We start from the raw sequence: 24414 nt of genomic DNA, 5'->3' as shown, positions 1-24414 counted from the left end.
ATAAAAAATACACATCATGGGTATCATTGCGTTCATAGAAATGTGTGTTCCGCTCAGAAATGTATGAAAAAAGTTGTCTGTCTAATGAGAAAAGCAGGTTTTAGTGCTGGCAACAAATTTGTCTAAATGGCGCACAGCCTTTTTACCCCTTTTGTTTCCATGTCTGAAGTACTTTAATAATGTCCGGTGTGCACCCCAGATCTGTGTAAGAGACTATATGGAGGTGCACAGAGTCCCTGTGCTGTATGGTCAGTAGAAGTCTATGTGAGCGCTCCACACAGCAGAGGTTGTAGAGAGCAGACATTTGCTTGTGTGTGAGCGCCCTTAGCATTTTTCCAGGTTTTCCTTTCTGTACACCGATGGCACACAAGTTCCAGTTCCTTTACTTGTTAAAATAACAGCGTCAAAGATTGCACATGAAATCTGTGACTGCTGATTTCCAAGAACTGCTTCTTCAGGTTGTAATTATTTCACAAAACTCAAGGGTGAACACAAAACAGAAGAACATACAAGTCTGTCCTCTATACTTTTCCTACCATTTGAATTCACTTCTGGCTTTGTTTTAAATACTGCACACGTTTCCAGTATTTAAGTAAAAATGCTGCTAAAGCTTTGTATCACTTCAACTGGTTTTCTGAGTTATTATAATAAGTCAGACTAGGTAGCATTTTTGATAAAATAATATTGGAGGAGATTTACTAAGACCAATGCTTACTGCGCTGGTCTGGATATCCACTGCTCAGGCGCAGGCCTACTCACAAATTAAGTTGCATTTAAAAAGTCACAAACACAGCTTGCGACTTTTTAAAGCAATTTTTCTGGCGCAAGGGAGATGAAAAATCTCCCCTATATTCCCCTATGTTATCTCCCAGTTCTTCCAGCGCTGCTGATATCGTGCCCACCATGGTCGGGTTTGTTTGGCTGCAGATGTCATTCCTGTATGCTCCACATGACCGCTGCAGCCAATCACTGGTCATAGCAGTTGTGCTGTATACTACTCTGACCAGTGCTGTGTGGTATGTATGGGCACATCAGCGCTGCAGCCAAAAAGATGGCAGAATGTAGCAGCAGAAAGGGATCACTAGTAGCGGCGGGGGATGTACAGTAGTAAAGTATATGTTACACAATGACACATGCTGCATTTTTCAGACTTTCTTTTAGCAGCTTGGACTGCCCTTAAGCAATTTTTGCGCAGTTTTTATGATGCATGAGGCTTGTGTTACAAAGGTAGCTAGAAAACTGGCAACAGCTTACCTGTGTGGGATGATTTTATATACATCCGTCAACTGTTTCTGAACATCCTCGCAGTGGCACAAAAATCAGGTAGCTGCAAACAACTGAAAGACACAGCTGACCCCCTCACCATGTATACAGTTCAGAAAGCGGCCATGACCCTTGCGATGACGTGATAGTGGGGGTACCAGCTAGCTGCGGTTTCTTAGTAGACTCAGATCGGTTCTGTGGTGATGTTGTTTGGCCGTATTCCCCCTGTATGTTAGGTTAATGTCATGACACAATAAAAAAATATACTGTTTTGTTAAAATGTGGAGACTTAAAGGGGTTATCCAATCCTATAAAATGTCCCCCCATATGCCGGGCCCCTCACAAGGAATATATTGGGGGAGCAAGGTAATTATATTGCTTGTGAGGAGCTCTGCATTTTATAGGATTGGATAACCCCTTTAAAGGCTATGTACACCTTTTGGGAGCAATTATTTTTTAAATGATTGCATTGTACTCATTTTGAGATAAAAATAATTTTTTTAATTAGTCTTTATTAAAAATATGAAGCCCCTTTCTCTTTACAGGGCTGAGATGCTGTAGTAGGAGGACATACATTTTCTCTCTGCTCCGTCAGCCAGCTCAGCTGACGGCTCCTTATCTCTGTTCTCTGACCTTATAAACACTCATTGTAGCTCAAATCTTATCCTACTGATAATCTCTGACTTCTTAAGCTACCTTTACACAAGCCGATTATCGTGTAAATTATCATTAAATCAAGCAAAACTGCACAATTATCGAGCAGTGTAAAAGCAATGAACGTTAGAGCGACAACTGACAATTAGTAGATTTCTCGCTGGTTCAATCATTTGTGTGGGCACAAAAATCATCGTTGAACGCTAACGATTTCATACGTGTAAACAGAACTCGCTCACTGTTTGCACGATTACAGACAATTAATTTGTCCAACACAGTGCAACAGTCTTCTTTACAAACGATGGAATATGCCATCGAAATTAAGATTTTTTTTTTAACATAAAGGGCCATTGTGGGAACGCTCACTGCACCAAGAAATGACGTGTTCGTCGCTCAGTCGTACCGATCATCTCCTTGTGTAAGGGTACCTTTAGTAAATTAGAGGTAAAGTTAAATAGGTGACCGGCACAAAGGGAATCACGCAGCTAGACAATCGGTTAACTCCTTGAGACAGAACAACTCTATTATTTAATAGAGACCATTTAAAAAAATGTTTTTTTAGCCCAAAATGAGTAAAATGCTATCATAAGAAAAATTGCCTCCGAAGGTGTACATAGCCTTTAAATGTATAAATGACAAGTTTTACTGCATCTTTTCTTGCAAAACTCTCTATCAATCTGCTCAGCTCTTCTGTATACAATGCTGCCCTCAGATTGCACCGCTTCTTTTTAATAGCTTTAAACCCACGTGCACTAAATGCAAAAATGTGTCTAGCTATGATTGTGTGAGGGGGGGCTGCGGGATGGCCTGATCTCGAACTGGTTAATATTGCCAGCATATTTCTTCAGGACAAAAGTCATCAGTCTTACAAGGGTCATACGCAGTAGTCCATGGCTTCTCGCTCATTGCTGCTCTTGTGTGCAGCTTACATAGCTCCAGTGTTTATTACTTTTACATCATGTAGTGGAAAGTCCCCATTTCTTCCAGCTCCAGATCTGCCAAGGGCCCGTCCATTTACATCTGGCTCCCGGACTGTTGACATTCCTGCCGGGAGTTCACTGCTGAAGACCAGACTAAACCGAGGACTGACACCAGTGTTCATTGTGTTACCGCGTCTCATCTGCTTCATCTTCAGTTAGTTTTGTTTTGCTCTTTAACAATTTTTCACTAAGAAGCAATGATGGATAACTAAAACTCATAAGATAAGGTATAGTTACCACTGTGCATCCTCCAAAGTGAAGAAAAATGTACATTTGATGGTATGGGAGAAGGACGGGAGAGAGGCCCAATTTTTACAAAAATGAGATCTGAAGTCACCATTTATACTCGAACATAAAAGTTGCACTGACATGCAGGTTGATGGAGAGCAATTTAGGTGGAAAGCGGGATCAACAGTAATCTTTATATGCCACGGTGGTAATAAAGCGGTACACGTCTCCCCAGATGTTACTGTATAGTTCAAGGGTGGATTTAGAATCTGCCGTAGCTTCCATTCTTCTTTTTTCTACCCTTATGTGATAGATCAGATAATTACTTTAAAGGGAATCTGTCACCACGATCTTGGACCATTATCAGCAGTAATACATGATAGGGATCGACCGATTATCGGTTTGGCCGATATTATCGGCCGATATTGAGGATTTTGAACGTTATCGGTATCGGCATCTATTTTGCCGATATACCGATAACGTATTGGGAACACAGAACGCGCTGCTCTTTGCGCGTTCTGTGTTCCCTTCGCAGCACAGGGGAGAAGGAAGCAGTGTCTCCTCCCCCTGTGCTACTGCTGCCGCCAATGACAGAAGAGAAGACAAGAGGAGGGGAGGGGCTGTGGCCGCTGCGCCACCAATGAAGAGGAGTCTTTCATTCATTCATATACAGGAGGCGGGAGCTGGCTGCAGAATCACATAGCCGGCTCCCGACCTCTATGAACGGCAGCTGCGGTCCGCGGTAGTTAACTCCTCAGGTGCCGCGGATCGCAGCTACAGTTCATAGAGGTCGGGAGCCGGCTATGTGATTCTGCAGCCAGCTCCCGCCTCCTGTATATGAATGATTGAGAGACTTATCTTCATTGGTGGCGCAGTGCGCCCCCCCCCCCCCCCCCAAGCCCCCCAGTATTAATCATTGGTGGCGCAGTGCGCCCCCACCCCAATCCCGGCCAATAGTAAAAACATTGGTGGCGCAGTGCGCCCCCCCCCACCCAGTATTACTCATTGGTGGCAGTGGCCACAGGATCCCCTCTCCCCTGCTCCTCCGATCGGAGCCCCAGCAGTGTAAGCCTGGGGCTACGATCGGTTACCATGGCAGCCAGGACGCTATTGAAGCCCTGGCTGCCATGGTAAGCTCCATGCTGCTGTGTGCACAAAGCACAGAGCAGCAGGGACAGTGTGAGATCCTATTCACCCTGATAGAGATCTATCAGGGTGAATAGGACAAGGGTTCTAGTCCCTAAGGGGGCTAAAAGTTAGTAAAAAAAAAAAACACAAAAATATTAAGTATAAATGAAAAAGATTTATGAAAAAATACACATTAACAATAAACAAAAAAATACACATTAACAATAAACATTAATTTTCAGCAGATTTGTGTAGGAAATTTTTTTTTTCTCAAAAATGAAAATTCCCAGAATATCGGTATAAATTATCGGCTATCGGCCTGAAAGTTCACAAATTATCGGTATCGGCCCTAAAAAATCAATATCGGTCGATCCCTAATACATGAGTAGTACTGCATATATATATTTTTTTTCTACTTGGGGTACTTTCACACCTGCGGCAGAGTGATCCAGCAAAACGTATGCCAACTGACTTGATGGCATTTGTAAGACTGATCAGGAACCTGATCAGTCTTAAAAATGCATTGAAATGCCGGATCCGTCTTTCCGGTGTCGTCCGGCATTTATTTTTTTCATCTTCAGATCTTTTAGCTAGCACTGTAGTTCAATAGAACTACAATTTAAAGAGGACCTTTCACTAGAATAAAACATCTAAACTAACTATACAGACATGGAGAGCGGCGCCCAGGGATCTCCCTGCACTTACTGTTATCCCCGGGTGCCGCTCCGTTCGCCCGTTCTAGCCTCCGGTATCTTCATAGTTAGGCACCACCCAGGGGAACCTGCCGCCGTCTCATTCTCCCAGGCTGTAGCGCTGGCCAATCACAGCGCTCAGCTCATAGCCTGAGAGGCTTTTTTCTCTCTCAGGCTATGAGCTGAGCGCTGCGATTGGCCAGCGCTACAGCCTGGGAGAAGGAGACGCCGGCAGGTTCCCCTGGGTGGAGCCTAACATATGAAGATACCGGAGGCTAGAACGGGAGAACGGAGCGGCACCCGGGGATAACAGTAAGTGCAGGGAGATCCCTGGGCGCCGCTCTACACGTCTGTATAGTTAGTTTAGATGTTTTATTCTAGTGAAAGGTCCTCTTTAAGCTCCATTTGCGGTTATCCTATGGAGCCTTGCCACCTGCAGGCCTCAATAGGAACTACAGCTCTGATATGCCGGGTCTCTTCAGAGAGACCCAGCACATTAGAGCAAAAGACTACTCCCCCTGATTGCTGCATGGTTTAGCTGTTACTGATCTGGAAGCGTGAGCTTCCATTTTTTTAATGCATTTAGATGCTGTGGTCACATTTGACCATGCCATCTAAAGGGTTACATTTCTGCAATCTGCATTATCATTTGTTGCAGACATTAGCCCTGGGCCTCCGCTGTTTGAAACTGCAGAGATCTGGCGGCTATGGAGCCACTGCGCTCGTGAGCAGGCGTCATATTTATTCAGTGCCGGCATAGTTAGTGATCTTAAAATGAAACAGCTGAAGTGGTCCAGACACTTTTCATTAAAAGGGTTATCCGACCATTAAATGACCCTCCCCGTATGCCCGGGCCCCTCACACACAATGTACTTACCTTGCTCTCTGACACCCGCGTTGCTTCTGAAGCCCGAACGTCCGCCGCTGCTTATCCCAGTGCGCAGGTGCAAACATCTGGTATCGGGGGTGGGAGGGAGGGAGTTGTCAGGAGGGGACGGGGATAAGCCTCCATAGCATCAGCCGTGATGCTAGGGAGGCTTGTCGCCGCCTTCAATTTCGCTACCACGGACCATAATGGAATTTTATGATGGCATGCACCACGGAAACCTAGGAGACATTCCATCATAATAGAAGTCTATGCTGGCCACACTATTGTAGAAATTGGACATGTTTGGAGCAGACATGTGGTTGTAGACATTTCACATAGAAATGAATGGGCCCACATCTGAACCACAAAAATTGCTACAATAGATGTAAACGACAGTATTTAGTATTAGACCTTTTCAGCTAAGGTTCTGGCTGTTCTGTTTATTGTGTTTCCCAGGGTTTTTGATGAGAGTTGGAGTCCACTGACGGAGACTATAAGTAGAGGCCTATAATCTGATACCCAATTTCAGTTTATTAAAGCCCAAACCTCTAAAGAATAGCATTTGACCTTTACAACAGCAAAAGGGGACACTTTACAACAGTAACGTAATGTTCGGCAATTTATCATTTTAAATTTATTTTACGCACTTATATATTCCGGTGCACTTTACGGACATTAGCATTATGCTGTCTCCAATGGGGCTCACAATCTAAGATGTCTTTGGAGTGTGGGAGGAAACCGGAGAACCCGTAGGAAACCCACACAAACACGGGGAGAACATACAAACTCCATATAGATGTCCTTGGTCGGATTCAAACCTAGGACCCCAGCGCTGCAAGGCACCAGTGCCAACCACTGAGCCACCGTGCTGCCCGATAATTTTACTTTAGCTTTGTTTGCGGTGATGTAAGGTGTGATACTACAGAGGAAAGTGTGGATTTACTGTCTGTAGTATATAATAAGGGATTCCTCCACATGTCATCTCAGTAGGCTTCAGTACCATGTTATCTGGAGGTCATATCTCTGACTTTGTCTTACCTATTCCCACAGTTGTTTGCGTTTCTCTGTATACGGTAATTGCCCGTCTAGGATCAGCAGGAAGGAATGTTGCCCATTAACTGAGACCTGCCCTGACCAGTGATCTCTTCTTCAGATATAAGGGTCGTTAATGTAATATACTCCATTATTAGAAGCTTCCAAAGCTATCAGATCTGCACTTCACCACACTGGCTTCTGTGTACAAGCCAAACCACTACTTATGTTTCTCGTTTTATTTCTTTAACCCCTGATGACTTTAAAGTGGTTTTCCAGGATTTTGATCCCCGGGACCCCCGCTGATCAGCTGTTTTGAGAAGGCGCTCCTGTGCTTACCGGCTGACACCGGCTGTGTCCTGCTCCTTGCTTCCCGGCATGGTAGCGCTGGTGTCTTCTCAAAACAGCTGATCTGCAGGGGGCCCGGGTGTCGGACCCCAACCAATCCGATACTGATTAGGAATGAGTGAATCGACTTTGAATGTTTCAAGTGGTACCTTGGAACTGAACCAGAGTTCGGTAAAAGTTTTTTTTACAGTAGAAATTAATTCTACTTCGCAAAGTAATAACTTTGGCTCATCGGAGCCAATACATTCTAATACTATACGGAGCTCCCGCTTCATACCGTTTCATTCATTCAGAGGACAGGTCATCAGTATCAAAATCCATACACATTAGATGAAAATCTGCCAAACCTGCCATTTTCTGCAGGTCTGGCCCAGTTTCTAATGTGCCCTGACTGTCTCCTGATGGCAGATATCGGGAAAGAAGGATTGGGCTTTCTGGATTTCAGCATGCCTGATCCTTTGTTCTGTATTGAGAAGTCAGTGTGTATGAACGAGCCTTCCCTCTGACTGTGAGTTATGTTTAAATGGAGAGCCACAGGTTGTAGTCCACGGGTTGATTCTGCATAGTACATTTCCAAATAGGATGAGGCTGTTAGTAACGTGAGAGGCTACCCCGGTCTATGAAGCATGGAGAGGTATCCAGCAGGCGAGTTTTGGAAGAGGTGACGTGAACAGGTTGTTATGAGTAACCAGAGCCTGGCACACGTTCAGCCATGCCATCTGGATTAATGTAGAATGCCGCACCCCTGTGTACACTTAATTTCCTATGTAAAATGCCAGAAGAAGTCAACTTGTTCTGCCACAAGCTTGGACAACTTGCTATTTAAGCAGCTATAAACTGGTGGCCGGTTTACCACTGGAAATTCTTGTGTAATACATGTCGCCTCTTTTGTGTTACAGCAGAAATTCCAGTCGTAGGCAATTTAATTAAATCCAAATAGTCTGCATTCCAGTGTATACTGCGCAAGAGCCGCTCCAGGGACCCCAGCAGATGGCAGCCATTGCTGATTGTAATGTTTTATTGCAAAAAGAACATATTTTTGGCCTCAATCTGTGTTCTTATGGTGCGTTCACATGTATTCACTTTAAAATCGGATGCAGACGCTCAGATTTGTCCCACGCATCGGCTTTTCCTTGGGAAATCTGTAATAAGAAGTAGCTTGCTACCCATCTTTGCAGAGTTATTATTTTTTTTTCTCTTCAGCGTGGATTATTTTCTAGAGCATGTGCGCAGGGTTAAAAAATAAAAATTCACATGCACTGAATATGAGGATGATTTTGGTCTGAACGTGAGAACAGAGAGAAACACAGGTTTCAAATTCTAGTATCTGGGCTGAACCTGTGTTCATCCTAAGCCCTCTGATGCCGGACCTGCAGTAGATGTGCTCTAGGTATACAGATTTGTCCGTTTTTCAGGATTTATGGAAAACTGTTGGATAATCTCTATGGTCTCAATGGTAGCTATTAGTGTTCATCAGCCGGTGTCTTTTAGGCTACTTTCACACGGCCGTTTCAGGGTCCGCCTGTGAGATCTGTTTCAAGGCTCTCACAAGCGGCCCCAAACGGATCAGTTCAGCCCCAATGCATTCTGAATGGATGCGGATCCGTTCAGAATGCATCAGTTTGGCTCCGTTCCACCTCCATTCCACTCTGGAGGCGGACACCAAAACGCTGCTTACAACGTAAGTCCATGGGGACGGATCCGTTTACATTGACACAATATTGGTGCAATTGTAAACGGATCCGTCCCCCATTGACTTTCAATGTCAAGTCAGGACGGATCCGTTTGACTTACACTTAGACTTTTTTTTTTTTCCAAGTTATGCAGACGGATCCGTACTGAACGGATCCAAGCGTTTGCATTTATAGGTGCGGATCCGTCTGTGCAGATACCAGACGGATCCGCACCTAACGCAGGTGTGAAAGTAGCCTAAGGTGCTGTTAACATCTGCATTATTCTCCACCAAAATCTGTGAGGTCTGGAAGGATTCATTGGGGTATTTTCAGTAACACATGTAGCAGTGCTGTTCCATTATGGAATACACGCGTGAATAGTGGATAATGAATCCTGGGACCTGCATTATTTGGGGGGGGGGGGCAGTACATGTATTGGGGCCGTGTAAAGTCCGGCTGTCTAGACATGCACCAGAGCAATGACAGTGGCTCTGGATGAACGATGGATTTGGTTCACGGCCAGACAATTTTGCCTTTTTACCACTTACTGGTTGGCTTACTTTGAGACAGAATTGTATTCCAGAATTGGGGGACAATTTTGATGCAAAATGTTGTATCTTAGGCCATGCCCCTTTAACAAGTTAGATGAAATTTAAGTTTTCTAAAAGTGGATTTGCCAAAATGCACCAGATGTTGGTGCATTTTATGTCCATGTCTAGGACTGCTCACATTAGGTATGTGGGCCATTGACCCACCAGGCACTCGCATCGTTGCTGTTTTTGCCTTGTATTATAGTCTTCTAGTACAGGTCCTTCTCAAAAAATTAGCATATTGTGATAAAGTTCATTATTTTCTGTAATGTACTGATAAACATTAGACTTTCATATATTTTAGATTCATTACACACAACTGAAGTAGTTCAAGCCTTTTCTTGTTTTAATATTGATGATTTTGGCATACAGCTCATGAAAACCCCAAATTCCTATCTCAAAAAATTAGCATATTTCATCTGACCAATAAAAGAAGTGTTTTCAATACAAAAAAAGTCAACCTTCAAATAATTAAGTTCAGTTATGCACTCAATACTTGGTCGGGAATCCTTTTGCAGAAATGACTGCTTCAATGCGGCAATGTGGCATGGAGGCAATCAGCCTGTGGCACTGCTGAGATGTTATGGGGGTCCAGGATAGCGGCCTTAAGCTCATCCAGAGTGTTGGGTCTTGCGTCTCTCAACTTTCTCTTCCCAATATGCCACAGATTCTCTATGGGGTTCAGGTCAGGAGAGTTGGCAGGCCAATTGAGCACAGTAATACCATGGTCAGTAAACCATTTACCAGTGGTTTTGGCACTGTGAGCAGGTTCCAGGTCGTGCTGAAAAATGAAATCTTCATCTCCATAAAGCTTTTCAGCAGATGGAAGCATGAAGTGCTCCAAAATCTCCTGATAGCTAGCTGCATTGACCCTGCCCTTGATAAAACACAGTGGACCAACACCAGCAGCTGACATGGCACCCCAGACCATCACTGACTGTGGGTACTTGACACTGGACTTTTAGGTATTTTGGCATTTCCCTCTCCCCAGTCTTCCTCCAGACTCTGGCACCTTGATTTCCGAATGACATGCAAAATTTGCTTTCATCCGAAAAAAGTACTTTGGACCACTGAGCAACAGTCCAGTGCTGCTTCTCTGTAGCCCAGGTCAGGCGCTTCTGCCGCTGTTTCTGGTTCAAAAGTGGCTTGACCTGGGGAATGCGGCACCTGTAGCCCATTTCCTGCACACGCCTGTACACGGTGGCTCTGGATGTTTCTACTCCAGATTCAGTCCACTGCTTCCGCAGGTCCCCCAAGGTCTAGTGTACAGTATATATTGTTGCTGTTGCATTATAGTATAGTCTAGGTAAGGCTACTTTCTCACATGGGTTTTTACTGGATCCGGTTCAGCAAAATCGCTTCTGTTACTGATGATACAACCATCTGCATCCGTTATGAACTGATCCGGTTGTATTATCTTTAACATACCCAAGGCGGATCCGTTTTCTATTGTGGCTGATAGTGCCAGAGAAAACGGATCCGTCCCCATTGACTTGTATTGGAGGTCATGCCGGATCTGTCTTGCGCTGCATCCCAGGACGGAAAGCAAAATACAACATGTTGGTATGGGTATGGGAACGCAACTAAACGGAACGGAATGCATTTTGGAGCATTCCGTTCTGATCAGGTTTGTCCCTATTGACAATGACTAGGGGACAAAACCTGAAGCTTTTTTTTTTTTTTGTATTGAGACCCTATGACGGAACTCAATACTGGAAAACTAAAACGCAAGTGTGAAAGTAGCCTAATAGTGCTCTTTTTACATTGTATACTTCTATTCTAGCATACAGTATATATTGCGGTTATTGCGTTATATTATAGTCTAGTATATAGTGCTGTTTTTGTATTGGCATGTTGCTGCTAGGACCGCTCTTTTGGACTCCTCTTTAGAAGTTACTGTGGATTTCCCGGTCAGTCCGCTGACGACAGGGGCGATCCCAGATATTAAACTGCAGGATGCTGCTCTTACATTCGCTGATGTCAGCACAGTTGCCGTCTCACCCATCACATGTTTCCTGCTGGCGTTTTCCTGTTTGCGTGCCTTGCATAAATGTGTTTTGTATTTAATAGACTTCTCAGCTCTTTTCCTAGTTGTCCTTACAGTAAGGGCTCATGCACACGACAGTATTTTGCGTTCAGTATAGTGGCCGTTTTTGTAGTTCAGTATGCGGAACATATACTGAACCATTTATTTCAATGGTTCAGCAAAAAAAACTGAAGTGTCTCCGTGTGCATTCTGTTTCAGTATTTCCGTACCGTGAAAAGATAGAACATGTCCTATTCTTGTCCGCAAATCACGGTGCTTGGCTCCATTCAAGTCAATGGGTCCGCAAAAAAAACGGATCACATACGGAAATGCATCCGTATGTCTTCCGTTTCCGTTCCGTTTTTTGCTGAACCATCTATTGAAAATGTTATGCCCAGCCCAATTTTATCTATGTAATTACTGTATACTGTATATGCCATACGGAACGGAAAAACAAAACGGAAACACAACGGAAACAAAAAACGGAACAACGGATGCGTGAAAAACGGACCGCAAAACACTGAAAAAGCCATACGGTCGTGTGCATGAGGCCTAATAGTAAGTGCATCAGGTCCCAATGTAAATGTTCACAGGTGAAATCTATTAGTAGGAAATAGAAACATAGAACATAGAAACATAGAATGTGTCGGCAGATAAGAACCATTTGGCCCATCTAGTCTGCCCAATATATCTGAATACTATTAATAGTCCCTGGCCCTATCTTATATGAAGGATAGCCTTATGCCTATCCCATGTATGCTTAAACCCCTTCACTGTATTTGCAGCTACCACTTCTGCAGGAAGGCTATTCCATGCATCCACTACTCTCTCAGTAAAGTAATACTTCCTTATATTACTTTTAAACCTTTGCCCCTCTAATTTAAAACTGTGTCCTCTTGTGGTAGTTTTTCTTCTTTTAAATATGCTCTCCTCCTTTACCGAGTTGATTCCCTTTATGTATTTAAAAGTTTCTATCATATCCCCTCTGTCTCTTCTTTCTTCCAAGCTATACATATTAAGGTCCTTTAACCTTTCCTGGTAAGTTTTATCCTGCAATCCATGTACCAGTTTAGTAGCTCTTCTCTGAACTCTCTCTAGAGTATCTATATCCTTCTGGAGATATGGCCTCCAGTACTGCGCACAATACTCCAAGTGAGGTCTCACCAGTGTTCTGTACAGCGGCATAAGCACTTCACTCTTTCTACTGCTTATACCTCTCCCTATACATCCAAGCATTCTGCTGGCATTTCGTGCTGCCCTATTACATTGTCTTGCCACCTTTTAAGTCTTCTGAAATAATTACTCCTAAATCCCTTTCCTCAGATACTGAGGTCAGGACTGTGTCAAATATTCTATATTCTGCCCTTGGGTTTTTACGCCCCAGGTGCATTATCTTGCACTTATCCACATTAAATTTCAGTTGCCAGAGTTCTGACCAAATGTCCTATGCATGGCTTCCAAGGGAGAAATCCTAGTATCTGCGTCTATAGTGAAGATCCTCTGAAAGGCTACCCGTACACAGGTGGCGGTGTGCAAACAGGATTTCTGCAAATCTGCCCCACAAACCGCATGTGTTGCTTTTGTTTTTTGGTGCGGATTTGATGCTGTTTTGCCGCAGTTCTCACCCTTGCGTTAAAAAAGGTGCAAAAATTTTTTGGACACGCTGCGGATTTTGAAATCCACACGGCAGGTCAGTGTCCGCACGGAATGTAATAGCAAAGCATACATGAGACTTGTGAGATCTGCTGCTGTACTACGTTGTAGTCTATTCCGCACGTAAAAATCGTGCATAATCCGCAACGTGTGCCAGACGGAAATGGTTGCTTTCAGACATACCATTCCTTTTTGTACCAAGCTGTGCCCCAAAATAGTCTATGGGCCCTGTCCTAGATTTTGATGCAGTCTTTTTTAATGCTGTGTTCAAAAGCCTTGAATAAAAATCTAGCGTGTCCGAACGTGGTCATACACAGGTTTGTTTCATGCTACTGAGAGACTGTAGTGTTCTCCATGGCAGGCATCTCCGTCTAGCAATGTGCTGGCAGAATGTGCATGCAATAGTTGTGGTGTTTTATCTGTTTAGTTTATATTATATGGGGCCAAAACAGGAGTATGGGCGGCTGTGACAACACTCCTGCTGATAAGGTTGTATGTGCGTCTGGTGCCAAGGATTGAGTCTCAGTAATTAGGAATCAGGTTTAATTTAGCAAGAATTTTTTTTGTCACTTTTGAATCCTGTGCGCCCTCTAGTGTCTCAAGGTCATAATGCAGTCATTTGACTTTGGATGTATTCTTTTAAAGGGAACTCAACATCCAGAGATTCAACATTTAACTATGTGCACGACCTTTATTTTTTCAAGCCTGTTGTCCCCGATGATGTAGTTATCCTGTTTTTCTATTTCATGATTGCAGAGAAAATAAACTTTATTCCCCGCTCCTGCCGTATGTTAATGAGTACTTTAAAGTCAAGGATGCTGGCTCTTGCATCCTTGCAGTGAACCCGGTAATGTCACCGGCACTAATGGGCGGGCTTTAGCAATGTCCTAGCCTGTATAACGGCTAGGGTAGAGCAAAAGCCCGCCCATCAGTGCCGGTGACGTCACCAACAACACTGCTAGGCAAAAGCCTCCGCCTAGCAGTGTGAAAATCTAAACAAACAATCCCTTGTCCTGCACGATCCAGTGGTAGGACCCCCACCAATCAAATAGTTATAAGGGATAACAATGTAATGGGAATACCCCTTTAACTTGAAGATGCAAGAGACTGCCTCCTTGACTCCCAAGGTACTCATTAGCATACGACAGGAGTGTGGAACAAAATGTTTTTATTTTTTTTATTTTTTCTGGAACCATGAAACACAAAAGCAGAATAAGGTCACTATGGGGACAACATGCTTGAAATATTAAGCAAATGCACATAGTGATATATTGAATATTTCAGGTTCCCTTTAAAGAGGAGCTGTCACTTCTCCTGACCTGTTTAAGCAAATTGCATTTCACATGAAATAACAATTCTGGAGCATCTTTTCTTATGACTGTTTTGCTGTTAGTTCATTATTCCTACTAGAATAAATACGATGACGTGTTACCAGTTGGGGTGTTCCCTCGCACAGTCTGCCACCGGACGGCGTCAGGCTGTTCATGGACACCCCTCCAACAGGTAACACCCAGATGAACATTTATTCATAAACTTTTAGCAGGAATAACAGAGGGATGGCACCGTATAGAGTGATAAGAATGGTCCCCATGTGTTTTCTCCCAGCGTTTCTTGCCCCTCTTCTGAGCTGCCTAGTCTTTCCTCTTGGTCTAATAACCCGTCGGCCCACTGTTAATATTCCAGACCACTCTGTGAATTGCATGCTTGGTTCTGATTTCCCAGTTTTATAAACTGGCATTGAAATGGAGGACATAAAAGGGAGATTATGCTGATGATTATCTGTCAAAACAGATTCTATATTTGACCCCTGATGTCTGGAGGTTTATATCTCATGTACTTGGGAGGGGGAGGGGGGGGGGGGGGGGGGGTGTCCTTTACTATTTACTCCTGTTTTTGGCGTAGAAAATGGTCTAAATGTAAGACTGCTAGGAAGCAGTCTTACATCTAGAACTAGCGCTGGATGCGCCAAAGTTATGAAGGGGCCGGCGCCTCTTCATAACTTCGACGGTTCCTCCGCCAACACAGGGCCTTTATTGAGACTGGCGTCTAAGACGCGATCTTAATAAATGTGCCCCATAGTGTTTAGAGGAGCTGCAGGTTGTGTGTTCTGTGGTTGATCTGTAATCTGCAGGCAGCTCTGCCACCTAGTGGATAACATTCATAATCGCGCACACCTAACTTCCTATTCAGTCTGTATATATGTTGAAACCATCTAGAACGTGAAGTATGAGTCACAGGATCTTTCCTTCAAAATTTTTTTATGTTTTGTGCACATTGATACATTGCACATTTACATTTTCAATTCTCACCATTTGACATAATAGATTTTTAGGGCCCTCGTAAAAAGAAATGAATGATATGATAAAATAGTTAGAGGTGTATTTGACATTTTGGTTAGTCATCCTCAGGCTGGGTCGTAGTTATGGAACTGGTGGGCCACTTGTCATGTATCTCTTTTTCGTCTTGGATTATTCTTTTTGATATATTTGTTTCATACCAGTTTGTGTTTTAGGCCCAGCCTAATCGCATTGCCATGTGTTCTGCCTCATTCACACGTCCAGTCAGTGATTTCCATCAGTGATTTTGAGTCAAATCCAGGTGCGGCTCTAAACACAGAACAGGAGCAGATCTTTCCCTTATACCTTATGTCTGTGCAGCCTCCAATCCTTGTTTTGGCTCGGAAATCACTGACCAAAAACACTGACGTGTGAATGAGGCTTTAATAGGGTTACGTTCCTGAGTCTGCTCTCTAGAATGGCAGTACATATAACAATAATTGTCAACCAGACTCATTATAATGCTGTTACTGAAATGAGTGATTGTGTGCAATGGAGATTTCTTTCAGAGCAATTCTAAAATCAGCGGTAATCTGTAATTCTATAAAGTGTTGCATTTAAATGACCTACCGTTTCGAAGTTGCATGGACCAGTAATGTGACATTCCTTTTCTGAAAATCCCGCTTCTACCGATATCATATCCTCTGCCAAGTTTCCAGCTATGGACAGGATGGCACTTCCACTTTGGACGGGGTCAGAACTATTCCTGTCCCTGAGGCATCCACAGATGAGATGGATTTCGAAGTTTGCACACTGACAATCCTATCCATAGCCCAGGTCTGAAACTTGGTAAAATGTGGCCAGCAGAAACTGGGTTTTCGGAAGAGGAGCATGACGTGAGTTCCCAGTGTAATTAAACTGTGTTTGTGGGACTTGCTGGGTCCTGGAAAACCCTTTTAACCACCTAACTGTTCTGCCCCAGCACAGCTCCAGCTGTGGGAAAAGTACTTAACTGTTCTGCCTGAGCTGAGCTCAGGCAGAAGGGGAGGGCTGCTTTAGCTGCTGATATCTCCTGACGGGCAGAAGCTAGAAGCATGGAACTGGTCTTGTTTGAATGCTGGCATTTGAAGGCTTTCATTCAAGACCAAAATGACTGCATTAGTCCAAGCAACACAAGCGATATCACTGTTAGGCCTCTTTCACACGGGCGTTGCGGGAAGATGTGCGGGTGCGTTGCGGGATTTTTCCGCGCGAGTGCAAAACATTGTAATGCGTTTTGCACTCGCGTGAGAAAAATCACGCATGTTTGGTACCCAAACCCGAACTTCTTCACAGTTCAGGCTTGGGTTAGGCGCTGTGTAGATTTGATTATTTTCCCTTATAACATGGTTATAAGGGAAAATAATAGCATTCTGAATACAGAATGCTTAGTAGGTGATCAATTGAGGGTTAAAAAAAAATAAAAAAATGAACTCGCCTTCTCCTCTTGTTCTCGTAGTTCCCGGTCTCTTCTTTACTTCTTTAATGATGAGCTGTGGGCTAAAGGACCTTTGGCGACGTCAGATCACATGCTCCAATCACATGGTACATCACCGTGGTGATGGACCATGTGATTGGAGCATGTGATCTGACGTCACCACAGGTCCTAGCCGGTAGTTAATCTTTTAAGAAGTAAAGAAGAGACCGGGAACTACGCGAACAAGAGGAGAAGGTGAGTTAATTTTTTTAAAATTTTTAACCCTCAATTGATCACCTACTAAGCATTCTGTATTCAGAATGCTATTTTCCCTTATAACCATGTTATAAGGGAAAATAATACAGTGAATAGACTGTCACCTAGCAACCATGCGTGAAAATCGCACCGCATCCGCACTTGCTTGCGGATGCTTGTGATTTTCACGCAACCCCATTCACTTTTATGGGGCCTGCGTTGCGTGAAAAACGCAGAATATAGAGCATGCTGCGATTTTCACGCAACGCATAAGTGATGCGTGAAAATCACCGCTCATCTGAACAGCCCCATAGAAATGAATGGGTCGGTATTCAGTGCGGGTGCAATGCGTTCAACTCACGCATCGCATCCGCGCGGAATACTCGCCGTGCGAAAGGGGCCTTAGAAATTGAGTTGTGAATAATTGCGGTAAAACCTGCTTTTCCTTTCACTGTATCAGCTGTATTCTAAGGGTCCATTCACACGTCCGTGTGTGTTTTGTGGATCCGCAAAACACGGACATCGGCGATTTGCGTTCCGCATTTTGCGGACTGCCCATCGCCGGCACTTGATAGAAAATGCCTTATCTTGTCCGCAATTGCGGACAAGAATAGGACATGTTCCATTTTTTTGAGGAACTGAATTGCGGACCCGGAAGTGCGGGTCCGCAATTCCGGATCCGGGCAGCACATCATGCTGCCCCATAGAAATGAATGGGTCCGCAATTCCGTTCCGCAAAATGCGGAACGAAATTGCGGACGTGTGAATGGACCCTAACAGTGATATCTTCCCATGTAGTGAAGATGATGATGTCCTTCTGATATTGTTTGAAAGCGAAGAATGCCAGCTAATCCCACATCTCTAGCTGCTAGAGATATGAGCAACTAAAACGGTCCCATCTTCCCCTTCAGTCGGGAGGAGTAGGGGGAGCAGTTGCAGAGCTGACAGGCTGCAGCAAGAAAGGGAAAATAGTACTAATATATTGAAATGTGGTATTCTGATCATTGTAGTGACCCTTATAATAAAATTGTTAAAATTGCATTTTTTTATTTATTTTTCACCTAAAAATAAAATAATAAAAGTTAGTTACTACACTATATATAACCCAAAATAGTTCCTAAAAAATGTACAACTAATCCCGCAAAATAAAGAATTTAGAAGAAAAAAACTTAAAAGTTATGACTGCTGGAACACAAAGGGGGAAAATATTATTGGTCCTTAAAGAGGACCTTTCACTTGTATAAACTATGTGAACTGAGTATGCTGCCATATAGAGCGGCGCCCAGGAATCTCACTGCACTTGCACAGCTCACAGCCTGGGAGAAAAAAACCTCCCAGGCTGTGAGCTGTGCGCTGCGATTGGCCAGCGCTGCAGCCTAGGAGAAGGAGACGCCCACAGGACAAGGGCAGACCCGCCTACTATAACTTAAGGAGCAAAGGAATCGGAGGGCATAACGGGAGAACGGAGCGGCGCCCGGGGATAATAGTAAGTGCAGTGAGATTCCTGGGCGCCGCTCTACATGGCAGCATACTCAGTTCACATAGTTTATACAAGTGAAAGGTCCTCTTTAAGACTAAAATTAATCATGTCAGTAAGGCTACTTTCACAGCAGCGTTTTTGCTGGATACGTCATGGATCAGCAAAAACGCTTCCGTCAGGTTAATACAACCGTCTGAATCCGTTATGAACGGATCCAGTTGTATTATCTCTAAAATAGCCAAGGTGGATCCATCTCTAAAACCATTGTAAGTCAATTGGGGACGGATCCATTTTCTTTAGTGTCCGAGAAAACGGATCCTTCACCATTGACTTACATTGACAATGAATGGGGCCAAAACTGAAACGCTATTGAGATCCTATGACGGATCTCAGTAGGGGAAAGGGAAAGCGCAGATGTAAAAGTAGCTTAAAGGGTTAAAAATGCAATTGTGTCCCCTGAGTTTTGCACCACCAAGATTTACTGCACACATTAAAAATCTACAATAAAAAAGTGACATTTTTGGGACAGTTTTTCCAATTTTAATGTGACTGTTAGGAGGTTAAGCAAGTTGAAGCTGCAAAAAGTTCTTCATGTCTTTCATGGTGGCTTCTTAAGGGCTTTGGGTACCTTTTTCTCATTGAACTGTATTGATTGTGTGATAAAGCCTAAAAAGACAGTGGGCCAGATTTATCATTCCTCTGACAGCTCACTCCACTTTCACATATGGCTAAAGTCAGTTTTAGCCAAGTCAGATTTATGATCGGCCCTTTAAGACTGTAATAAATGTGGTTTGACGGTAGCAGTTTATCCGTCAGTAAGCAGCTTTACAAAAGTCGCACATCTTTACGAAAAAGTCGCACATCTTTACGAAAAAGTCGCATGTTCTATTAAAAAGTCTCATAAGATGAGCATGGTCCTCACTGGAGTGAAATTGCGCATTTCTTTAAGACTTTTTTGCGACTTTTTAAATAGTCCCAATAGTAAATCTGTCTAGAGATTCATTTACATAAGAAAACACGCCCACTTTCAGAAAACTGGCGAGCATAATGCAGAGCAGAAAAAAGTCGCAAATTTGTGCGCAGTTTTAGCGTTTGCGCATTTTTTGCGACTTTTTCACTCCATTATTCTGACTTGAGCTAATGATAAATCTGGCCCAATGTGTTTTAAAGATGGTCCCCCTTTATCAGAGCTAGGTAATGAAGAAGGGGGACCCTTGTAAATGCATTGCCTTTTTATGCTTTTTATTGACTTGTAATAAATTATTTTCCTGCTAGCAGTACCCCGTTATCCCATTTTTATTTTATTTTTTTCCTGCTTGGAATAAAGATCACTTTTGTATTTGGTTTTGTATTCTCATCAGTTTGTCTTCTGCAGCCTGCATATATTCCCATACACTGCAGGCTGCTTGTCAGTCATCTGACAAGTTCTTATCTCTGCTCTTTTGGACAGTCTTCTAATTATCTTATTGATCTGAATATATTTCATTTGGTTGTAAAGATGTCCACTTAAAACTGTTCGAGAGACTACAGAGTGAACCAGCAGAGAGCTCATCTGACAGATTTCACTGTGACCCAGAATGAGCAGCTTGCAGTGCATGTGAACGCATACAGGCTGCCGAAGACAAACTAGAGGATTTGGGACTTTTAATGAAAAGCAATTGCATAAATTTACTTTCCAGTTCATCCCTCATGACAGCACAACAGGAGGATGCTCCCCGTTGACCTTCTTGGGACAGGAAACAGGTTAAAAAGGCCTCTCCCACCTCCACTCACTGTTCTTTCTGTTCCTGGAAGGACGCATAGAGGTTCCCTACTCTAGGGTTGAAGAGATTCTACAAGATCTTTTAGGGCCTAAGGCTGGCACTAGGATCGGGAGGGGGGGTCGGGCCTCCCCTTCCAGGTCTCGAATAGCCTTGCGAAAACCTCTCGGGGTAGAGGTCCCTTAACAGCCCTAAACCCACCTGGCGGTGCATGGCTTCCTGCCTGACTCTGTGGAGTCTGAGCCTATAGGTGGGTTCCTTGATGGCCTGGGTTCGATCGTTGGATTCATCCTCATCCTTCTTACCCTATAAGTGGCTGTGCCAGTACCTCTTATGCGGAGGTCCCCTGGCTTGCTTGATGAAGTGGGTAATGCAGCTGGTGGTTACCTCACTATGGATAACTATGGGTTTATGGAGCTTAGATCCGCTGTTCCTTAACCCTGCCTCTGTGCATGTGGAGTTCATCAGGATCGTGCCTCAGTGCGCCTGAAAAAGTCAGCAGCTGGAATGGGGCCTTTTCTCCTCTTCTTACCAATGCTCTGTATCCAGGTGTTGGCAGAAACTGCGTGACAATATTAGTGCTTGCTTTGGCGGCACATACGCCAAGATTGGTAAGTAGTGTTGAGCGAACTTGTGTTTTAAGTTCGGCGTCTAAAGTTCGGGTTATCGAAGAATCGCGTTATGGATTCCGCTACCATGGACCATAACGGAATTTAGAATCCATAACTGGATTCTTCGATAACCCGAACTTTAGACGCCGAACTTAAAACACAAGTTCGCTCAACACTATTGGTAAGTAAACCAGACGTGTTTAACCAGCTGGATAGCCACAACAGTTCTAATTACTTTAATTAAGATCCCGTGTGTGGATCTAAATAGGAACTCAAACGATAGCATCACCTGTTTGCGGACTTAATGTGGAGTTAAAATTTTCAGGCTGCATTCAATTGACAAGGTCGCAGACTTAAATCTTTTTCTGGCTTAGTTTGTCTGACTTGTTTCCTTTATCTGGAAACATTATACTGTGCCCGCAGCCTGCCGCCTCACGGCTTCTGTGCCCGGGGCCACTTACCTCGGGGCAGTGGCATGACACATAAAAGTACCAGGCTAGGAGGCAGGAAGTTAAGTTAAAGCTAAAAGGGTCCTAAGAAAAATATCTCAGATAAGGACCCAGTGTGTCAGAAAGATTAGGGAAAGCCTAGTGGAGATGAGTGGTAGTTCAATCTTTGCACTCTACTATCATTAGGTGAGTGGAGTAGCCTACAGTGCCTATTCACGATCTACAGTTTAGCGCAAAGCTGTATTTGGAGCCACATTCCTCCTTGGACAATATTAATAGAAATCGTATGTAATTTAGGGAATGCAAGACATATATGGGTACCGTCCATGTGATTTATAGGGTATAGTATACTCTTCACCTGAAGATAGTATGGGTCAGTCTGAAGTTAAAGGAACATTAATGTGAACAGAGCTCTGAAATTTAGTAAAGATCCTACCGAGACCTGTTCTACTGGGAGGCAGCACCATCCTGGCTGGGAATATGTCTTGTATGGACTATAGTTATCCCTTCTAAGGCAATAAATTGGTATATCTACCTCCAAAACAAATGATTTTCAGTAAATGGCCACTTATGCTCAACTAAGCTCTTCTCTGTTATTCTATCTCAAAAAGTTTCTGTCTCAGGTTTGTTCCTGATTCTATGAAATTGTATTTTTATCCAATGATAAATATCTGAGATAATGTCCTTAGACTTGTCTCCCCATAAGTTATAATTTGCTACGTCTCCTCTTGTGCTGTCATGAGGGATGAACTGGAAAATAGGAATTAGACTTACCGGTAATTCGCTTTCCAGGGATTCCCTCATGACAGCACTCGTACATTCCCTCCCTTACTAAATACGATGTAAATATTGCATATAAGATTTTATGATTATTTTTATGAATCAGTTGCTTCCATCCTGGTGTAGTAATCTGGAAAAGCACTGGTGAGTGGAGGTGGGGGGGACCTTTTAACCTCTGCTTTCTGTCCCAAGAAGGTCTAAGGGGAGCTTCCTCCTGTGCTGTCATGAGGGAATCTCTGGAAAGGGAATTAACATCAAGTCTAATTCCTATTTTTATCGCCAAAAAGAAAAAAAAAGCTAATCACGCGAATGTATTCCTTTAAGTGAATTGCCGTCTATGTAGTACATTATCTAATTGACTTTTGGCTAGGAAATTGATTTCCAGCACGGCACATGAACAATATTTGCATAGGTTTTCCCACATAAAAATAATTACCATTTGCGCTTCCCCCTTTACTGACATCCGCCTTGATAGAAATCAATACTGTTTACCTCCAGCACATATGAGAGTCATTGTAATTGTATATACGGGACAGGTCCGCTCTCTCTCATATTCACAGACGTTTGGTGATTTACATTTTACAGAAATTCCAGGACATTGAAGAGGCACATCTCGTTCGTGTGAAGGAGATCATCGGCTGCTTTTCCCATTCTGTTAGTGAGGTCCACATTCAGATAGGCCAGGTAAGATATGTTGTATCTGGTTTGTATATGTAGAGTTTATTACTCGTATCTAGGATGTCGGTACTTCCAATACGTGTAAGGATCTAAGGATGCCTGTAGAGTACAGAAAGATTGTGAGATACAAGGTGACCATACACCGTCTACAGTTGATGAAACCGGACGATATTAACCAAAAGTATCGTTCTTTGGGTGAAATTTAACAATGAATGATTGTTTAAGCTGTCAGAATTTTCGTCCAATAGTTAGTTTGTTCACAAACACTGTCTTGGAAAGAAAGTTCCTAGAAAGATGTTTCGTCCATTGCCTGGTTTGATTGAATATGTATGGGCTGCAATTTTGTGAAACTGATGCGGACCCATTTATTTCAATGGGGCCGAAAAAGATGCGGACAGCACACCGTGTGCTATCCGCATCCATACTTACGTTCCGGTGACCCTCAAAAAAGAGTGCATGTCCTATTCTTGACCATAATTGCATACAAGAATAGGTATTTCTATCATAGTGCCGGCCATGTTTAGTCCGCAAATTGCGTAATGCACACGGGCTGGTATCTGTGTTTTGCAGACCGCAAAACACTACAGCCTTCTGAATGAGCCCTAACGTGTATGGCCAGCTTATGGCTCTGTTCACCTTAGCGCTATTTATTTTCATTGGACAAAATTAACGAAAGTGCCGAATCCTGACTGACAAATTTCACATTCTACAATGCCACAGGACACAAATGGTTATTATTTTTTTCTTAAAAACCGAATTGCAGACATTATCTGTCGCCCAAAATCAATGCAATAAAATGAAAAGAAAATTTGCCCCAAAAGGTGTCTAAAAACCCTTAAAAGGGTTGTACGGGCTTAGCTGTGGATTGCCATAGACCTCACAGGGAAATTTCCAGGTGGGCCGATGCCCAGGGGGCTGCCTGAGCCCTCCTCATGGCCACTGGCAGTTTTTGGGGATGTATTATGTGCTGCTGGCAGTATTTTGTGATGGTCTGTGGTATTTGGCTCTGTTGGGGTGGTATAATGTGCCACAATATGGTATTGCTGGCCCTGCCTGCCATCAATTTGGACAGTACAAAACGGGGCCACTTTTTTAGTTTTTTTTCCAGGGCCACTTTAAGTTCCCAGTCCGCCCCTGTCCGGGCTGATATTGACGACCTATCCTCAGGATAGGTCATCAATATCAGATCGACGTGGGTCCGACACCCGGCACCTCTGCCGATCAGCTGTATGAGGAGACTGCGCGCGCAGTGTGCACATGCAGTTTCCCTTCTCTCTTCCTGTCTGCTCCTGCTGTCTAAATAAAGTACAGCTTGTCCAAGAAGAAATGACAATGGTATGGATTAGCATACAAGGTGGGAATCCAGAATGGAGGGCACAGCGGGGGAACGGAGCAGCCCATCGGGAAAAAAAATAAGCGATACCACATCTCCTCAAGATGCCCTACACTGCCAGGTACTTATATTGTAACGTCAGGACCAGTGAAAGGTCCTCTTTTAATAAAGGCCTTCTATAGTTTGAAATAAAAAAAAAAT

The 24414-nt window shown here is 43.5% G+C and overlaps 1 protein-coding gene across 1 annotated transcript in view; it reads left to right on the top strand.

The window, feature by feature from the left end:
- The window catches only part of FCHO2 (FCH and mu domain containing endocytic adaptor 2), a 187504-nt gene that overhangs the window by 85607 nt on the left and 77483 nt on the right, over positions 1-24414 (top strand). Inside the window, exon 7 of the mRNA XM_040421467.1 lies at positions 22788-22886. Within this exon, the coding sequence (XP_040277401.1) occupies positions 22788-22886 (99 nt within the window). The remainder of the gene's footprint in view (positions 1-22787; positions 22887-24414) is intronic.

The sequence above is a fragment of the Bufo bufo genome, chromosome 2 (assembly GCF_905171765.1).
Source record: "Bufo bufo chromosome 2, aBufBuf1.1, whole genome shotgun sequence".
Lineage (NCBI taxonomy): Eukaryota > Metazoa > Chordata > Amphibia > Anura > Bufonidae > Bufo > Bufo bufo.
The sequence above is the reverse complement of the archived record's forward strand: the minus strand, read 5'-3'. Positions and strand labels throughout refer to the sequence as shown.